At 38.6% G+C, this 18,485-nt stretch overlaps 1 protein-coding gene across 10 annotated transcripts in view; it reads right to left on the reverse strand.

The window, feature by feature from the left end:
• Positions 1 to 18,485, reverse strand: part of syne1b (spectrin repeat containing, nuclear envelope 1b) — an 80,186-nt gene that overhangs the window by 53,025 nt on the left and 8,676 nt on the right. For 7 of the 10 annotated variants that reach the window (XM_072365601.1, XM_072365605.1, XM_072365604.1 and 4 more), the window contains exons 2-33: positions 18,201 to 18,262; positions 15,841 to 15,936; positions 14,469 to 14,552; positions 12,548 to 12,640; positions 12,154 to 12,332; positions 11,765 to 11,961; positions 11,012 to 11,121; positions 9,642 to 9,674; positions 9,267 to 9,374; positions 9,052 to 9,189; positions 8,441 to 8,605; positions 8,225 to 8,337; positions 7,902 to 8,070; positions 7,718 to 7,814; positions 7,590 to 7,610; positions 7,080 to 7,282; positions 6,768 to 6,932; positions 6,484 to 6,636; positions 6,254 to 6,397; positions 5,928 to 6,095; positions 5,593 to 5,751; positions 5,346 to 5,510; positions 4,947 to 5,081; positions 4,558 to 4,716; positions 4,123 to 4,331; positions 3,514 to 3,622; positions 3,154 to 3,318; positions 2,450 to 2,617; positions 2,174 to 2,350; positions 915 to 1,055; positions 616 to 776; positions 174 to 324 (exon numbers count right to left, since the gene is read on the reverse strand). In XM_072365601.1, the coding sequence (XP_072221702.1) occupies positions 174 to 324; positions 616 to 776; positions 915 to 1,055; positions 2,174 to 2,350; positions 2,450 to 2,617; positions 3,154 to 3,318; positions 3,514 to 3,622; positions 4,123 to 4,331; positions 4,558 to 4,716; positions 4,947 to 5,081; positions 5,346 to 5,510; positions 5,593 to 5,751; positions 5,928 to 6,095; positions 6,254 to 6,397; positions 6,484 to 6,636; positions 6,768 to 6,932; positions 7,080 to 7,282; positions 7,590 to 7,610; positions 7,718 to 7,814; positions 7,902 to 8,070; positions 8,225 to 8,337; positions 8,441 to 8,605; positions 9,052 to 9,189; positions 9,267 to 9,374; positions 9,642 to 9,674; positions 11,012 to 11,121; positions 11,765 to 11,961; positions 12,154 to 12,332; positions 12,548 to 12,640; positions 14,469 to 14,552; positions 15,841 to 15,936; positions 18,201 to 18,262 (4,397 nt within the window). The remainder of the gene's footprint in view (positions 1 to 173; positions 325 to 615; positions 777 to 914; positions 1,056 to 2,173; positions 2,351 to 2,449; positions 2,618 to 3,153; positions 3,319 to 3,513; positions 3,623 to 4,122; positions 4,332 to 4,557; positions 4,717 to 4,946; positions 5,082 to 5,345; positions 5,511 to 5,592; positions 5,752 to 5,927; positions 6,096 to 6,253; positions 6,398 to 6,483; positions 6,637 to 6,767; positions 6,933 to 7,079; positions 7,283 to 7,589; positions 7,611 to 7,717; positions 7,815 to 7,901; positions 8,071 to 8,224; positions 8,338 to 8,440; positions 8,606 to 9,051; positions 9,190 to 9,266; positions 9,375 to 9,641; positions 9,675 to 11,011; positions 11,122 to 11,764; positions 11,962 to 12,153; positions 12,333 to 12,547; positions 12,641 to 14,468; positions 14,553 to 15,840; positions 15,937 to 18,200; positions 18,263 to 18,485) is intronic. The other 3 variants (XM_072365608.1, XM_072365609.1, XM_072365602.1) reach the window with 1 other exon arrangement.

Raw genomic sequence — 18,485 nt, forward strand, 5'->3', positions numbered from 1 at the left:
CATGTTGGTGTCAAAAACTGTAATAGTAGTCTGTAGTCTGTAAATGCTTGGGCCAAGCACATTTAAAGTCTTATTGATTTTACATGTGGTATTCTGGTTTAGTGGTTGATGCTTGATGGCTAAGATGTGCAAAGTGTAAGAGGGATGCAGCTTCATAATAAACAGTACTGTACCTTAACTCTTTGGATCTGTTCGTCAAGAGGCAAAGCAGAAGATTTCATTACATCCAGCTCCTTTTCCTTTTCTGATATCCACAAGGAAAAGGTTTCAAATCCACCTCCAAATTGATCCCATTGGTCTTTCATTTCTTCCAGAGTCTTGACACTGGAGCAAAGCAGTAAATGGTAAAATACCAAAGTATTTTTTGTAACTAAAAACCACAGTTTCCTAAACAGAAATACGCAAAGTTGTAGAAAGTAGGATTTACTAGAATGTGTGGATCCGTGAGATCATGTCAAGTCATTTATCAAGCAAAAATATTTCCAAATGACTCAAATATAGCTGTGTTGTAATGTAATGTAATTTGTCAGTCATTTATTTCACATTCAAACACTGGCTGAATTGTCCTCCAACCTATTTAGCACAAATGAAATAAAATCTAATCCATCATCTTACTCTTTTTTTAGGCCAGTCTCTACTTTGTCCACTTGCTCACTAAGGGAGCGCGCTTGTTGTGAAAGCAGAGTCTTGTTTTTTGAACCAAGTTGGATTTCTGTTGCCCTCTTGAGTAAGGTGTTCATATGCAAGGCCTCTGCTTCACACTGCTTCAACAACACCTGTTTGCGGAAAGGTACAATTTAGCATTATTTGCGAAGGTATTACCTAAAGTGCACTGTTTGTCTAAATGTTAAGCATCGACAAGACAATATTTGTGTAACTACATTTTGTTCAAATCTTTAAAAAAATGCACTTACTCTTGCTTGGTCCAGTTCAACTGCCAGGCTCTCTGGACTGCTGAAGTTCAGGTCTCTCTCCATTGTGGAGCGCGCTTTGTTGACGAACTCATGCACTGCCTCCTGCTGACTATCAAACTCCTGCCAGGCTGCCAGTGTGACCTGGGAATAACCACACTCCAAAATCAACCTTATTTCTACAGCAATCAATCTATTAATAAAATAAATAAGGGTACTAGCAGTATAAGCTGCCAACCCATTTGCTGCTGATACAAAACTCTCCCATAATCACAAGCACTTAAACAGAGTATCAGTGGAATTTCAGTTGGAATTTCAGATCATGATGATCATCAAAGAACCCAATGATACATTACAATACTGCAAAAGAGCTCATATTACACCATTATGGATGCAGTGCATATTACACAGTCATTGTTGGCTGCTCAGCAAGGTTGATGAGTCAGCATATTGGCAGAGATGACACAGCTAAATTCTGTGAGCAATTCGCCCTACTGCGTCTTTAACAGCTCTACTACTGAGTCAGTGTGCACTTCACTTAGGATCTTTTACCAGGACTGCAAGCACAACTAAGCCCAAAACTTTCTATTTGCGAACAACCATCTCTGTCTTGTCAACATCCCATAGCAATTCTGAGAGTAACATAACTGACACACGGCATGTTGAATTGTGAAAGAACAACACATACAATCTTTAAATTGTAAAGAACCCAAGAGCCTTGTGTCTCCTTTAAGAGCATCTCTCAAATGCAGCATTTACAAATACTGCATTGCTTGAATAATATCACAAGTCTTTTTTTCTTTACTTAACTTTATTCGTGTATTTGTTTGGGACAACACATTTTAATCAACATGATGCAAAACTGTCAGAATCCAAAAGATTCTCAAAAAGACCAACCTCAAAACACATAACAGGATTCATCAAACAGCACTAAAAACTAAAGAGAGCATATCATTGCAGAGTAGTTCAAATCATAACTGCAATAACATCATTCTTAAAAAGGAATATGGCCGAGGCAAATGGTTGCGCTATAATTCAATAACTAAGTCGGTCATGAGACAAAATGTTTTGGAATTCCGACAAAAATGCTCATGACATTAATCATGGCACAGTGTCACAAAGAAGAAAACCTTCTGCTTTTTAGCAAAATACAGACCAGTAGGTCATAATATTTCAGAGTACTGATTATATTCACATTGGAACGTTATTGGCTACCAAGTGTGTCTAATGTTTCCACAATCTAGCTTTGCATTATTGCTCACCTCGAGGCTTTGCTCCTGGGAATCCATATTGTGTTCCATTTTGCTGATTGTATTCTCTAAACTCTGCAGATCCTGCTGCAGAGCATCTCCCAGTCCTTCCTCTGCCTGGAGTTGTTGGCCTCTGGTGATCAGCTGCTGGACATCCTTTCTCTTCAGCTTCTGGCGTTTCAACTGTTGCTATGGGCAAGAAGGACAGGTTTTATTCAAATCCGATAAACTTTACTTAAACACTATTCCAATCAGCTGTCTCATCTCTCATTTTGTGTTGTACAATACCTGGTGAACAAGTAGCAGTTGTTGGGCTTCTCTGGCAGTAGAACAGTCGAGTATTTTAGCAACATCAGCCTGTACCTCTTTCTGCCCCTGAACAAGGTCATCCAGAGTAGTCTGTACCTCTTCCCGGAATTGTACACAGTCTCCCACAGCCAGCACCATCTTCTCAGCCTTAAGCAAGATACAACAGGAAAAAAAACTGAAAACATTTTCACTGTCGGATAAGCAATAATAATAATAAAATTTTTATCCAAAGCAACTTACAAGAGAGGAACAAAAAAATTAGCACTTGGAGCCTATGATGTAGGGCAGTTTAGTGAGTTTGTCTCTGCAATATTAGTCGTTATGTTCAGAGGAAGTATGTGAAGCTAACAGTTTTAGCTTATGCTGACAGCAGCACGTCAATTTTAAAACACATCAGCGACGCTTTTATAAAAATTGTTGTGGATTTATGCATTCAGTAATGAACTGATATAAAGAATATTCTTCAATGAGAGTGTTATGACATGCTAAAGCAATGGTGATGAAACACTGCTCTAATAAAGTGCATTTAAAGTTGACAACATATTTTTATGATATATTCGCACCTGCATAACCCGTTTAAATATGACTGAAGTACTACAGTTGAATTCCATAGGTTACCATAGGGAAAATTAAGACAAAATTCTATAAATCATTGGACAAAAACACAACTTAACGTCACCTACCTCAAACAGAGAAGCTAGAAGGCCTTTAAAATCAATGGAAAGTTTGCTCAGTGCACTTCCCTGCCTCTGGGAATCACTGTCAGCAGAGATTTCAATCAGTACAGCCATACGGGCCTTAAGCCAACCAAGATTTCCCTCCTGTAGCTCTGCATCATTTCTCAGCTCCTGTAAACAACAGCAAAAGTGATTCAAATCATGTGGACGAAAGAGTCATCTGGCAACAAGTGTTTTAACAGTCTCATCTTCTCAGATGTGACCATGACAAGTCAGTCTTACATAAAAAGTGACACACCAACAAAAGCAAGAAGGAGAATGTCAGTGGTAGTTTAGCGATGAGGTTTATGCCAGAGACTAACTCACCGTGATGGTAGTCTTCACCTGACCATATTTTCTGGGGTCATTGGCTCGATTTCTGAGCAGCCTCAGTTGGCTTTCTTTGGATATAAGCCAACAGGAGAGTTCGGCGTACCTTATTTACAACCAAAAGAAAAAGAAAAATTTCAAAATCAACGTTCAAAGGAATATCCAAGTTTAGCAAAATACATCTTATCAAAAGTTATATTATATCATTTGAAAAAAGCTGTTTAAAATTGGATTTTATGCTTCAGTTTTGAAGCAACTAAATAATTTATGGTCAGAAGTGTGTGATGGGTACAACAACGTAAATCAGACTCATTTAAAAATATTGAACTTCCAAAGAAGTTAGAAATAATTGAATCAATCTGATTATGAAACCACTGAAAATGGAAAGCACTTCGAACTACAGCTGCATTGTATCTCCAGTGAATGAAATAATTTTAACACGATTACTATGGGAATATAAAAAAATCTGAGACACTACGAGGGAAAACACAAGAATAACAACAGCACCAGTTACAAGTCTTGAGTTATATTCAGCTGAAACCCACAGCTCATTTCCTTTCTGTATGTAACTTAACTAAATGACAGGAAGGCGTAAAATGATCGTACCTCGTATTGTACTCCTTCCATTTATCTGGGTGTTGCATTAGCTTCTGATGAGTGTCCTCAATTTCCTCCAGTACCTCAGCAAAGTCCTTTCTCGCTGCCTCCAAAGTCTGATGAGCTGGGTCACTCTCAGGGAGTTTTTGACAAAGTTCTTCTATCAGCTGCAGCCTTTTCTCACAGAGAGACTGAGGGCCCTTTTCCCTAAAGAAGGCCTAAGGGGTATTCATACACAATAGAAAATCAATGTGAAAACAACACAATGACTGGAAATTCATCAAAATCTTCCAACACAATGTAGCATTTTAGAACATTGAACAAAAGGGGATTCAAGAATACTGCTGATGATTCTTAGAAAATTCCAAGATCTTTGAATGACCTGCCACTGAAATATGTCATACTTAATTAAGTAATACATGCATGCAACAACACTGTGTTTACCCTGTGCTCTTTAATGAGCCTCTCGCTCCCCATGCTAGCCAGGTGACGGTTTTCCCTGGTTAGCTCTGCCTGGCACTCCTGTAGGGACACCATCAACTTGCTCCTCTCCACCTCTACCTTCAGGTGTAGCAGGTGAAAGGGAACATCTGTCTGTATATCCTGGTGAAGAAGAAAGTCTCCAGCTATGAGCTCAAATTCAGGGCAACACTATTTGTTTCAAGCAACTTTTACAACAGCAATATGACACACGTGACATACAAAATAAGTTCTGTCAATATTAATGATTTTCTTAAGTAAGTAAAATGTATAAAATCCGCACACTGGTATTTAATATCCATACATTGGAGATGACTTTTGTATTGTAATTTTCTATGTATATTTGGACTAACCTTCCAGTGTTTATGCAGCCTTCTCACTGTTTCCTGCAGCGACTGCTGCTCCTGCTCAGGCAAAATATCGGTCAGCTCATCACAAGCTTTGAGGAATGTATTCAAGACCCGCTGGTCGAGCTGTCCAAAGAATTCCTGTGAAAAAAAATGAATTGCTCATCATGTTTTACTTTGTAAAGGAGAGGTTATGTCTCATTAACATGCATCCTGATGCACTTAGATTCTGTTTGCACATTTGTTCCATGTTGTGCCACTGTACATGTACAGGTGCATGCTGTATATTTGATTTTACACACAATAATTAAATGTTAAATGTTAAATGTTTATTACAGCCTCAGCAGCACTTTTTGTTCACACTTGTGCTAAAAATATCACTTGATTCTTGCACAGGATTCTTACTGTGTGTTTCTTAAGCAGCTCCTCTGGGTTGCCTCTTTCTGCCAGACAGTTCTGTGCCATTTTAAGAACCTTCTCCAGCTCTACCCGTGACTCATCAAACCTCTTCATGAGGCTGCTGTTTGCTTCCACATGCTTTCGCCACTCAGTAGATTCCTTAAACATGTTCTAAACACACAAACAAGTCATTCTTTAAATGCTGAAATGCTTCTTCAGGTTAATGTATTTTGTAGCAGGGCATGGGGGTTACCTGTGAGGAGGTCTGCAGGTCTGTCACTCTTTTCTGCAGAAGACTCATATCCATGTGCTGAAGGGTTTTACTTGTGTTCATTATTTTTTGGATGGTCTGGTGGTTTCGCTCTATGACTGTCAGGCACTTCTTACAGCTATGTGTGAATGTTGCCAGCTCCTGTAGTATTGATTGACAGGCATGCATGGTGTTAGGCCTTTATTAATTTTTTTGTGGCTTCAGCTAAAGACACAGTTCTTATGAAAATGCCAAATTGAAAATGTCAATTTTAAGTCTTTAAATTTTTCATGAATACATCTTTGAATATATTGTATACTGCAACGTATCCTTGTTACCTGGCATTTTTGTTTAAAGTCTACAGGTCCCTCAGAGTCTGTGGTGCTGGTGATATGACTAGCCTTCTCCAAAGCTTGGTAGAAGCCTGTGATATTTTTCTCCATTTCTTCCAGTGGAGGCAAGAGGGACTGAGACTCCCTAAGCAGAGGCAAGCATCTCTCTCTCACCTGATTCAACAGTGAACAAAGGAGAACAATGAACAACATAGTATTATTACACCTCCTACACAAATTGGACACCTGTATGTCTATGGTGACATGTAGAAACTTTGGAAATGGAGATGCCAAAACCTTTTCCACGCCACTGCACATTGACATGCACACACCTTACTCAGCTGCTCTTTGATTGAAGCCATCACAGCCATCATCTGTGAAATTTCTTCTTGCGGCGTGTCTTTGGTCAACAGCTGAGCTGTGCGGCTTGCTGCCTTGCAGGCTGCCTCCATCGCTGGCACTTTGTGCTTGATTTCCTACAGGAGGTTTCAAAATATCATGATATAGAACAGGTGAAGATTAGTTTAAATTGATGAAGAGGAGGAGAGCACAGCCTGTTTACCTCAACATCTTGAACAAAGGCTCTGACATTGAGGAAAGATACTTGAACAGGAGCATCCATCTTCTCATTAGTTGCATCCATGAACATTTTCAAGGTATTAATCCCATCTTGGTAGTCTTGCCTCAATTTATCGACTTCATCTGCTCTTGCATACTGCCGGTGAAATGGAAGAAGGTAGTGTATGTTACTTTTTTATTTAAAAAAAACTGTCAATGTTTGGATGAAAATGATAATAACACATGTTTTAGAGGTATATTTATTATTATTAAGTGCACAGAGCTCACATATTTGACTTTGACAAACAGTTCCCTCCATCTTCCGTTCAGAAGAAGAAGCTGCTGCTTCAGATCCCGGGAGACAGTTTCGTCACATGTCTCAATGAGAAAATTCCCAGCATCATTCATGTCCATGTGCTGCTGCATCCAGTAAGAGAGGTTTCTAAAAAAATCCTAAAAAAAGGAAGCAAATCAACAACCACAGGACTTCAATTCCACAGGCTATGATCAATCAGACATAAATGCACAAAAGATGTGGAAAAGATTTGTATGAATAATACAAATATGGTACTTATTACAACTATCTCTGAATACACTTACACGTTTTGCATTCTCTGACTGATTGAGCATCTGCTCAGCATCCTCCAGCCAGGCCTGCAGACTTGCCACTGTGCTACTATATTTTTCCCAGTTACAGATCACCTCTTCCAGCATACTGCGAACACTCCGAACCTCCAAAGCCAGGTTCTTCCACTGAGCTGTGGTATCATTGAGGAATTTGCTCACTCCCTCTGCTTCATCAACTGAAAATATGTTTCAAAAGTAGCTCAGTTTAGCTAAACTCAGCATGGGTACAAAGAGTTTAAAAACAGCAGTTGATTTGTCTGTTGATTCATTGGTCTTGTATTACAGTGTGTTAGGTAAGTTAAATCATGCTAGAATAGCATTCCAACTATTGTTCTCCTTCATGCAATATGCAGCATAACTTTTTAGTTCATGGAGCTCAAAGAATGCTAAAGAGAAAATGCAGCCCAGATTTACAAAGAGAATCATCTTAGAAAACAGGTGAATTTGAGGTTGGAAAGATTATCAGACTGTTTTTAGCCTTACCTTTGTTACAGGTCTTAGACCCTGTAACATGAGATCAATAGTAAGACTGTTTACAATGAGCCCCAAAAAAAACTTGTTGAATATTTATATATAAATACAACTTGGGATAAAATAGAAAAGAGTCTTACTTGAACTGTCAGACTTTACATAAACCTCTGCCGTATGTTTGAGGGCTGTGAAGATTATCTCATATTGCTCAAAAAATCTGTGGCCTTCAATGAAAGTCTGGAATAGAGAAGTAATAATGAAATGGTTTCATAGATATCTTGGCATCCAAATACTGCAATTACACCGTCAATAATTCTAACTCACAAGATAGCTTTGCAACAGGAGTTCAACTGAATCACGTCGGCCATATTTTATGATCCAGGACTTAAGCTTAGATTCAGCCAAAACAAGGAATGCCATCAGTCGATACTTCATTTCACAGAATTCCAGTTTTATCAGGTGAGCGTGTGATGACGTTGACACAAAGTTGAACCTACAAATTGAACAAATAGTCGAATTTCAGTTTTTGGTCCACACAGAAAACACCAGATCAAATTTGAATCAAACTTAGTTTTGATATTGTGTACGTAAAATGATTAATAAAATTAAATGAAATAAAATAAAAATAATTCTCTTTAAGAGCTCACCTTTCTGCTATGTCCTGAAGCTGCTCAGGTGGCACAGGTACCCCATTGACTGATCTGTCCCTGTGGATCTGATGGAAGGTCTGCCTGTGTGATTCCAGGTTTTTTAACACTTCCTGTAAAAACAAACACAAAAAACATACTCACATTTGCTGTAACTTACACTGTACTTACATGAAGAATTGTTATACTATTGCACTGGAAGTCTTGCTGCCTTACCTTATGCTGCTCTAGTTTTCTGTGGAGAACATTGGCAGTCTCGTCATGAGCGAGATGGAGGGGAATGTCCTCTCTCAGAGCCATCTCTGCTCTGTGAAGCCAAGCTCCAATTACTCCAAGAGGAACAGGCAGGGACTTATCCAGATGGATATGCCAGTCCAGCAGCTGCAATTGACATGTATTAAAAAAAAGCCACTCAACTAAAGGAAGATCCACCGTAGAGAAGGCTAATCTGATCAAAACATTTCCACGTGTTCACAAGCAATCGGGCTACAAGAGTTTTTTTTTTACCAGTCTAGAACAGCTATGGATGTGTGGAGGAGTATACTGCCTGGTGAACAAAAATGCTTCTGTTGCTTTTTCCTCCTATTCTGAACAAACTGATTCAACTGTTTGTACCCCATTATCACTGGCAATGAGTAATTTGGGGAACCCTGACTTGCATTTCACTTAGCTTTAAATGCATTTTTCAAAAAAAGGAAAACCCAACGATAAATAAACAATAGTCCGTCATAAATCCTGAAATGTTCTTTAACTCAGGTACGATTAATCATATTAACTGATGCTTATTATGAAGTATCAATGTTGTATAGAAGGAGCAGCACATTTACCCTGGCAGACACGCGGTCCCAGGCCTGTTTGACCAGAGCTTGATCCACAGACAGCTTGCCATCCTTGTTGACAGGCTGTAATAATGGATCTGTCTGCTTTTTCTTAATTTCATATTGTACATGAAAGCTTTTAAAAGCCTGCAAAACAAAAGGAGAGACACGTTGATAAAAGCCTTTCTTAAAGCAGACTTTCCGTCCTTCCAAACCTAACTCACCTGGTATTTGTCTGTGAGGTTTCCTTCAGCCCCCTGGACCCGAAGTACATCTCTCTCCAGCTGATCTAAAAACACTCTCAGCTCTCTCAGCATCTTCCGCTCCTCTCTCTGTCACAATCAGGGGACACGCAGTGTAAGTTGGGTGCAAACCAAATATTGACCATTATTTTTTCCAAAATGACATGCCATTGAAATGCTCACAGTAATATTACATCCCCATACAACAAAGATTAAATACAATACATCAAGAGATTCACACACAACCTCACACAGTTTAGAAATAATTAGTTTAAGAAGTTGAGATAGGAATAAACAGGGTGTGTAGGCGTATGGTCACTTTTAAACCTTTGATTTAGTCTGTTTAGTTGAACATACCTCAAGCATTTGCTCTATATCTTGGGGACCAAACTATCCAGGAAAGCAGCAAGGCACACAGAGAAAGGCAAATACATCAGAAAGGCATTAGAATAGCAAGGGGATAAAAGAAGAAAAGTGAATGGGAAATGAGATGAAGGAGAGGCGAAGATACTATCCAACCAGAAAGCATGCAGCACTTTGACCTGAATTCTCACCTGAAGCACTGGTACTGACAATGCAAAAGTTGGAATAGAGCCAAGAAGCAGCTTAATGAGCACAAAAAATAAGATAATGAAGAAAATAAATGAGTCTGTGATGATATCAAACAAAATTTGAATGATTACAATGATTACTGTGCTCATGCAATGATTTAATACCCCTAAAGCCATATTCATAAAAATTGCAAAGTGCAATGAGTTGCCCCAAGTGAGAAAATAATTAGAAAATCCATAGAATTGTGGGTGCTCAACTTGACAATTAAACATTGAGTCTTAATAAAAATAAAAGATATTCATAAAGCGTTTGAACCCTTAAAAGAGCTCCCAATCACCGTCTTCAGAGGAATGTGCCAAACCTGAGTTTTCCTTGTTAAAAGTTGCTCTGAGATTGGTCCTGAATCACTCTTAAGTTAAGACTTGTGGCTTGAAGTTTGTAAGATAAGTTGGGAGCGCTCTAGAAGGATTCATTGAAACTTTATGAATACAGCCAGGGCTTTATGTGATAAAATGACGAGTATACAGATTTGTCTGCACAGGTTACAATACTTAAGTTCAGCAGCAGCTAAAGCAATTTTTATCGAGCATATGCTCTCGGTATGATTTTGGCACAAGGTCATACTCCCTAACTGAGGATAAACTAGATTATTTTTGGAATATGTGGTTGTAACCACCATATACAACCTTAGATATAATCTCATGTAGAGAAAACTATCAAAGGGAAAAATAACTGTTTCTCTGCTTGAGAGCATATATTTGAGCATCTGAAGTCACTACCAACTCAAAAACTAAGAAAACACTCTGTATGCTCCTTGTTACCATAACAACATACCCCAAAGGTAATTAAATACTACAAATCTCAAAAAAGGCAGACCAAAAAATTGGCAGAGTGGAGCCCAATGGGTCACCCCACAAGACTAAAATGATCGGCCTGAAAAGAGGCGTTGTGGATGAAAAAGAAGTTGCTCTACTGTCTTTGTGTTATTTTGACCAAAGCATGTCGAAGACATTTCATTCAGACCTCAGGAAATTGTGTCAGTTTGTGAAATAAGGGAATTATATGTCTCGTTTAATTCTAATCCAATATTTAGAGGTAGCGCAATGATTTTTTTCTACAAGAAAAGTCCAGTGCATCACTGCCTTATATGCCCGTCTTAAATTTGAACAAAGTACCTCGTCTTGCTGTCCATCAGTCTCAGTGTGGTGGGGGTTCGGGTAGTGCTTTAGAAACTGAGCCACATATGTCATGATGGATTTCTCATCTGGCTTGTCAACATCCACATCTGTGGAATCAGAAGAGTGAATCAGTACAAGAAAAAAGCCTGAAAAATGCCTAACCTGAACAACAAAAGTAAATAAAGTTTTTTTATTCTTGTCAATATAAAAGCATCAAAGCATCCCCACTATCCAGAAGAAACAGGGGCCATATACTATATGAAAGAGCCATTACGTGTGGTATTATGCGATATAAAAACATTTTGTCCTCCAGAGGATAAATCTGCTGAGGCTGACAGCTAATTATTCACGTCTACTTTCATCTACACCACTGGCCTGATGTTTCTAGAAATCAGGCTCAAACTCCTGTAACAGCAGAGACCCTTCAGTGCAGCTTTGTGTAATAAAGCCTCACGACTCTGCTTGTGAAGAAAGGACTGCAGAGCCACTGCAGACTGCTTCATTTCCACAGACTTAACGTCTGAGCTATGGTGAAACACAGAATTTAAATCAGCTGGAATATGGCATTGTTTTCTTCAGAATTAGACCCATGTAGAAAGGTTTGATGAAGCAACAGCATTTCATTAATCTGATTAATATTGTTTGGTGCTCTTATGTCTAAAAAACTACCAGAGATCCAATAATACTTTATTAGAATAGTCAATAAAAGTGGAAATCTTTAATACAAGCAGCAAAAAAGGAGAGGGAAACCTTCTGGATCCAGCAGACGGGGAATGCCCAACTCATTTTCTGCAAGTGCAAAGGCCTCCTCTAAATTCTGCCTGTTGCTTCTCCGCCGCACCACGTCCATGTCTACCAGGTCTGGCCTGATGGCATGCACCACTGACTGGAATGCAACACCGTCACGCCAGCTGGGACCAAAGTCCTTCACCTCAATTCCATGATACCTGAAAAACATATTGGTAAGCATATCCGTTTTACAGGACCAGTACAAGACAGAGGTTTTTATGATGTGGCAGATAAAACTATACAGAAAATAATAATCAGTAGTTATAAGTAAGCCCCAGTTGTTTTCTCATTTGAATATATTTATATTATCCATGGTAATCATTTGTGAAGGTTATTTGAAAGTGGCATACTTGGCAGCTGTGCATTGCACCCATCTGAGCAGAGCCTTCTTGGCATTGCCCTGAAATTTGTTAACCACCTTCCTCTTCATGGGAGGGCTTCCTGTTTCAGAGCTAGTAATACTATCCACAGAGGAGTTGCTGGTTGATAACGCATGGAGGGCTGGCAGGTTGCTGGTTAACTCCTCAATCTAGCAAAAAATAAAATAAAGCAAGACATTAAATGCAAATGGTTTCTGGCATCCACCTTCCTGCTGATATCAGCTGTTGGTAATCAGTGCCAACTTTTGTAAAGTTCTAACACTATCAAGTTCAATGCCGGATTTTTAAAAAAGTACAAAATTGTAGTGCAGCTTCTAATTATTAGACAATCGGGATTTTGGGACATCAGATCAGAAATTATTACCTGGAAGTAGAGGATAACAGTCCATATCAACCCAAGGACAATTGATGGTCGTCCATCAGCGATGTCAGTGGCATGAATGTTAACAAGTTTGATCTGAAAAAAAAAAAAAGCCACGCAAATGATTTGTCTGAAGGCTAATTCACATGCAGATAGTTTTGAAATCACCCAGAGAGAATCACAGTTTTGTACAGCCCGAAACAATAGTGCAAGCTTTTCTCAATGTCATCAAAGTATTGTCATTAGTAGAGGTCACAAGCAGCCACAATGAAGGGTCAACCAGAAGAAAAAATAAAGGAGTGCTGAACGAAACATTGAAGGAAAAGCAGATGCACCACAGAATTAGCAAATTTGCTGCTACAATTTGCCATGTTCACATCTCTACTATTGAGCAGCTGAGTTACAGCAAGCCAGACACGCCAGAACTCAGTCCTCTACTCAAAATGCATTAAAATGCAGGTCAGTAGGAAAGTGTCTGAATGTTTAAACAGAACGGCTGTGTCCAAGCTTTGTATAGTATAAAATGTGCATAACATGAAAACAATGCATACAGCATATGATCACACCGGGCGTTAAATGGCCCCTGACCAGAGATCCTCGATACACAGACTGAAGGCACACGTGATGGAAGAGAGATCACAACAATGTAAGTCTCAGTCCTCAGGGGACCCAGATGAAAGTAGGACACAGGCTTCATAGAGCCAAGAGATTTAGAGATGGGTTATGTAATCAAGAAGTCCAGTCTCCTGCCTCTTTTACAGAGGCATATTATTCTCTCTAACAAACATCTAATCATCAGTTTCAAATCATGCTTCCTAAAGACATGTCATTTTCTAACTCACTGCTTGAGACAGATAAAGTGAATCTTCTGTTGACAGCAACATGCTATGCGTACGCTTGATAAAAGCTTCTTCACAAGTTCGTGCATCTAAAATCACAGCTAGACAAGTGCAAACACCATATGTGTGAAAACTAGGCCAAAATGTTGCCTTTTTAAATGCACTCATTCACAACACAGCACACATTAAATGGAAACAATGAGCTGACAAGGAACAGCAATGTGAAAAGCAGTAGTCTCAGTAAGCCAGGGAGAAATGGTTAAATTGTCAGAGCCCAGATTAAGCGAGACGACACAAAATCACATCATGGGCTGGCAAATATGACACAGGAATGTCACCAAACCTCATGATGTTGGAGACTGACAGACTATTGTGTCAGTTAATCCTGAAAGAGCAAAATTGTTCTGACAAAGAGATCTGCAAAGAGAATTATCAAGAAATATGGCTGAATATTCTGGCAGACTCGAAAATATGTTAGAGAAAGTTCACCCAATATAAGATGCATCTTTCTGTTCAAAACTCACTGATAACATTTGTACCAGAAGTGTAAGACAAAGGCAAGAACTGCATTTTTGTTTAGGTAAGCAATCTAGGTTAAAGTTGTGGAGGTTTTGAGTCACTGGTGAGGTTCAACAATCACCTTGACCTCTGTTCTAAGTCTCTTTGGGGACAGAGCGCAAATACAAAATGTATTAAATTGTTAATTTTCTCTTATTGTGGTTGGCTTCATTCCAGCTACTGAATGAAAATTACTTTGAGACAATGGAAAATAGCTGCATCTCTAGAATTAAAAGACTGGGTAAAGATATAGTGGGGACTACATCTTATGAGTCCATGCTATGTTTATTAAAAAGCATCAGAGAAGGAGCAGAGACTGCCCTTTGGAATTGTTTTCAGGGCTCACACCAAAAATGTGGAAATCTCGTCCAGACTTCAGGAATAACCTGAAATCTTGATCAACTTTGGGGCACATTTTGGGGAAATTTTTTACTCTTTTTTTTTTGTTTGTTTGTTGTAAATTTAATAAAATATTGGATAAGATTGCATTTAATCTTTTGGTATTAACACAACCACTGGATGCTTACCTTCCTGCCTTCAAGGAATTTGAGTGCAGTGCCAATGTTGGAAACCCAGTGAATCCTCTTCAGCTGCCGGCCTTGTTCACTGGGCTTTGACAAAGAGGAAAAGGTCAAATTTAGGATAGCAAAAACAAATCTTGATTTTGCAAAACTGAGGACATCTGCATTCAGCCAATACCTGAACATGACAGTTTAAGTATTTGTCACCCTCCATTTGCACGATAAGACTTTTATTACATAAAGTTCCCACAGACAATGTATTAAATGTATAAAACAAGAGCCAAGAACCAAGGAGCAATCTCCAGGGCAGAAAAGTTAAGTAACAATGAAAGTGCAAGAAGTCGCAGTTCCTCGAGTTTTTGCACCTGACAACAAAAGAAAGTCAATTCCAACAGACCAATGTAACACAATGACCTCACAGCACTTAAAAATGTTTCCAGGTTAATCCAACAAATACATTTTTAAATAATTTCTCATTGTAACCACAAAAGGAATAAACTTTCATACTTGCTTCTTTAAGTTGTAAATTTAAATATGGACAAGCATAGCATCACTCACTTCTGCCTCCAGTAACCAAATATGTTAACAGCTAAATGTAAAAATTGAGGCTATGGAGTAGCAGTGCACAAACCAATAGTTGATATCACTGCGGATAATCACATCTTTTATATACAGTCTATGTATGTGATTTTAACCTGTTAGAAATCACAAAAGCAACAAGTGAATCTGTCACTCTTTTTTCACCAGCTTTACAGATAACAAGGAGGATTATATGGAAATCTTTCAGAATCTTTGGCAGTTTGTGTGTGTACATGCATATGTGGAGACTAATGTTGTAATTGGCTTTTCACAGTGGGTCTCAATTGTAATTTACGCAAAGTGATCCAACACTAGATTGAAGAGATTGAAGATTGAACACCATATCTCGATGTTTCCTAATGACAGAAAGACATGGTAACTTTAGTTGTGTTTTGATAGCATCCTGACTCCATAGTATTGTAATATGCTTTGGAATAAATGACAGTCTTATAGCTGTGAGGAAATCCCTATCCATCTCTTTTTTTCAAATTCTCAACATTCCCAAAAGAATAAATGCAAAATGATGGCAATTCAGTCAAATTATTTGGCTCATTAACAGTGTGCAAATTAAATATTTTTTAAGGTATTATAAGTCAAAAACTTTGTAACTTGCACTCTCAGTTAAATTAAGATTTCATGTTTTACACTATAAAATGCTGACTTTTTAAAATATGAACCTGTAATATGCTTTGATTGATTTACTTGATATTTTATATATGGGTTGCTCTTGTATGAAGTGAGTCAAACATATCTATTCTATGTATGATTAAATTTTTTAGAATAAACAAACACTACTTACAAGTCTTTGGCCAGACAGGACCTCCAGAAGAGCTAAAAGCTTCACCCCATCTTTGATGTCCTCAAAAAGGTCGTTAACCTCTAGAGGTGGTTTATGCTAGAGGAGAGAAGATACATTTCAGAATGTGTATTTATAAATATAACCATGCTGGAAACGAATGAGAAATACATGTCTGATGTTAAGCCTGCACTGTGAGAAATGATTGGTCTTCTAGCACTTTACCAGGCAAATGCTGTTTGTGGGAAACAGGCTTGTTAGCAACAAACACAGAGCCTCCCTGCAGCTGAAAAGATGGTGCCTTTTCCTCAGCAGTGGCTTGGTGCCCAGTCCTGAGGCGATGCAACTCATTTAACCCTAACAGGGTACAGCCTCCTGATATATTTACAGAGCTGCACAATCTCAAAGACAAATGGCAAGATTTTAATGTATTGTCTTACACAAACCAGATGTTTGTTTATGCAGCAGAGTAACGTTTTAATTAAAAGTTCCCCATGGGAATTCTTTGTTTGGCACTGTAAGCAGGTCATTTCACAACTTAACATATTCCATGACAGGACAGCAGTTGGCTGCCTACTTGGGGCAAAACAGTGTGAAGCAACAAGCACCTGTCCTGGTAAACATGCACTATGTGTTCTTCTTGAGACAAAAGAAAAACATTCAGAGGATATGTGATGTAAATAATTAATCATCTATATTTCTGTATATTAAACAATGCCTTTCAATTGTCCAAATGCTAATATCTGAACAAAAAAGCATTCGTCAGCTGGAAATTATATCCACTCCGGAAACTTAATTCATTCCATCACTTCAGAACTCCTAATAGTGGAAAAACTACGAAATACACCGGAAAGGTACAGGCGAACAGAATATGAGAGGAAATGGAAACACAGGCTGAAAGGAAAGTGTGACAGCTGGAGGAAGTTCAGATTAGATAATAGACTTTCACCCATATATTTTTATGAACAAAACAAAATAAAATGACGAACAAGAACAAACAAGAAAACTGCAAACTTTCTTGTTTGAAGTGGTCATTCAAAAAATGTTTGGAGCATAGTTTTACCCTATTGGTATGCACAGAGAGTGAGCTTAGGCGCTGTGCATGCATAATGAAAAATAGACCAACAGAGTGTCCCAACATTGGCCCACAGCATAACTCAGATTCTTCTAAAGTTTTAGAAGCCATGCTTTGAACTATCGTGGGCAGATTAGGCTCAAAGGACTCCTCTAAACCAAATCCCTTTAGCAGATCTGAGACCTAAACGCTGCCATGGTGTCTGAGTTGCATGCTCTGCTGTGACATCTTTTATCAAAGTGGTTATCAATTCTGATTCTATGGATCTTTAAGGTTTACTGCAGTGCATTAAAGCAAATAACAAAATTCAGCTTTTTGTTGTTTCAATCTCACAATATCAGTGAATGCAACATGTGAGGATGTGCTATTCTTGTGCACTCAGTGCCTCGTAATTTAGACGCATATAATTCAGAAGCAAACGACTGCCTGCAGGGCACTGTCCTCACCCTCTTGCTCTCCATCTGCACAACGCATTACTGTCGCTGCCAATCCTGTTGACAAATACACACACTCCCAATGAGCGCATATAGTCCATAAATACCCAAACAGGAACACATGTGCCTACCTACTCATAAACAGCAGATGCACACAAACACTAAAGATGCAACGGATACATACACCCCACCACACTCTCTGCATAATGCCATTAAACATCCCATATGTCTACACAAACGCTGTCCGCTAGCGATACACAAGCTCATCCAAGTTTAAATGGCCCTAGTGAGATTCCTAAAAACTGAACAACTGAGCTTTGTCATGTTTCTGCAGTCTCTGCAAATACCCTTTAATAGCTCTTGTCAAAAAAAAAAAATAGACCAGAAGGACTGTTTGAGTGTTGTATAAGAAGAATTTCCCTTCAACACCATTATATGCACCAAACTTTCATTACAAACAAGCTGTGTTCCATTAAACATGATTTGATTTTCAACCCTGAAGAATCAAGGGTAAATTATGTCATTATTTGCAGTTAACTGGATAAATCCAGTTATGTTGTGCTATGTTACAAGAAGCCCTCACTGTTGTGAGCACATCTCTTGTTGCTTCTACAGGCATGACGGGTCAGTAGTCTGACATACTACTGACCATGAAGAAGATTTGTGAATCTGACAAGGAGTCAAACATCACGAGGCTCTCTGTTATTGAATAGTGTTGAATAGTCAACAAAGCACAGCTTCTAACTTACTTTAAGGTGTGCCTGATGAGCTTATAAAGTCTGCAATCTCCAAGTCCTAGCAAGTAATCACTAATTAAAAGTAAGCAGCACAAAATATGGACAGTTCACACTTACCTTTGCTAAATGAGAATTGATCCATTTTGTGAAGGTTCTCTTCTGTACTGCCTCTTGCTCATCTGAAAATCAAAGCCACAAAATGTACGTAAATACATGATAGTCATGTCTTGTCTACATGCTTTGATGGTTGAGTGTGGAGTCCGAGTCCAATATTTGGACCAGATAAAAGGTGATTTTCATAAAAATAAAAAAAAAGAGGATGGTGAAAATGCACATGACAGGACTTGTTAGGTAGGTGTCTTTTTAATTTGATTCAAGATATGTATGCACAGAAAAATAAAA

Source organism: Leuresthes tenuis, unplaced genomic scaffold, assembly GCF_036924035.1.
Source record: "Leuresthes tenuis unplaced genomic scaffold, fLeuTen1.0.hap1 SCAF_15, whole genome shotgun sequence".
Lineage (NCBI taxonomy): Eukaryota > Metazoa > Chordata > Actinopteri > Atheriniformes > Atherinopsidae > Leuresthes > Leuresthes tenuis.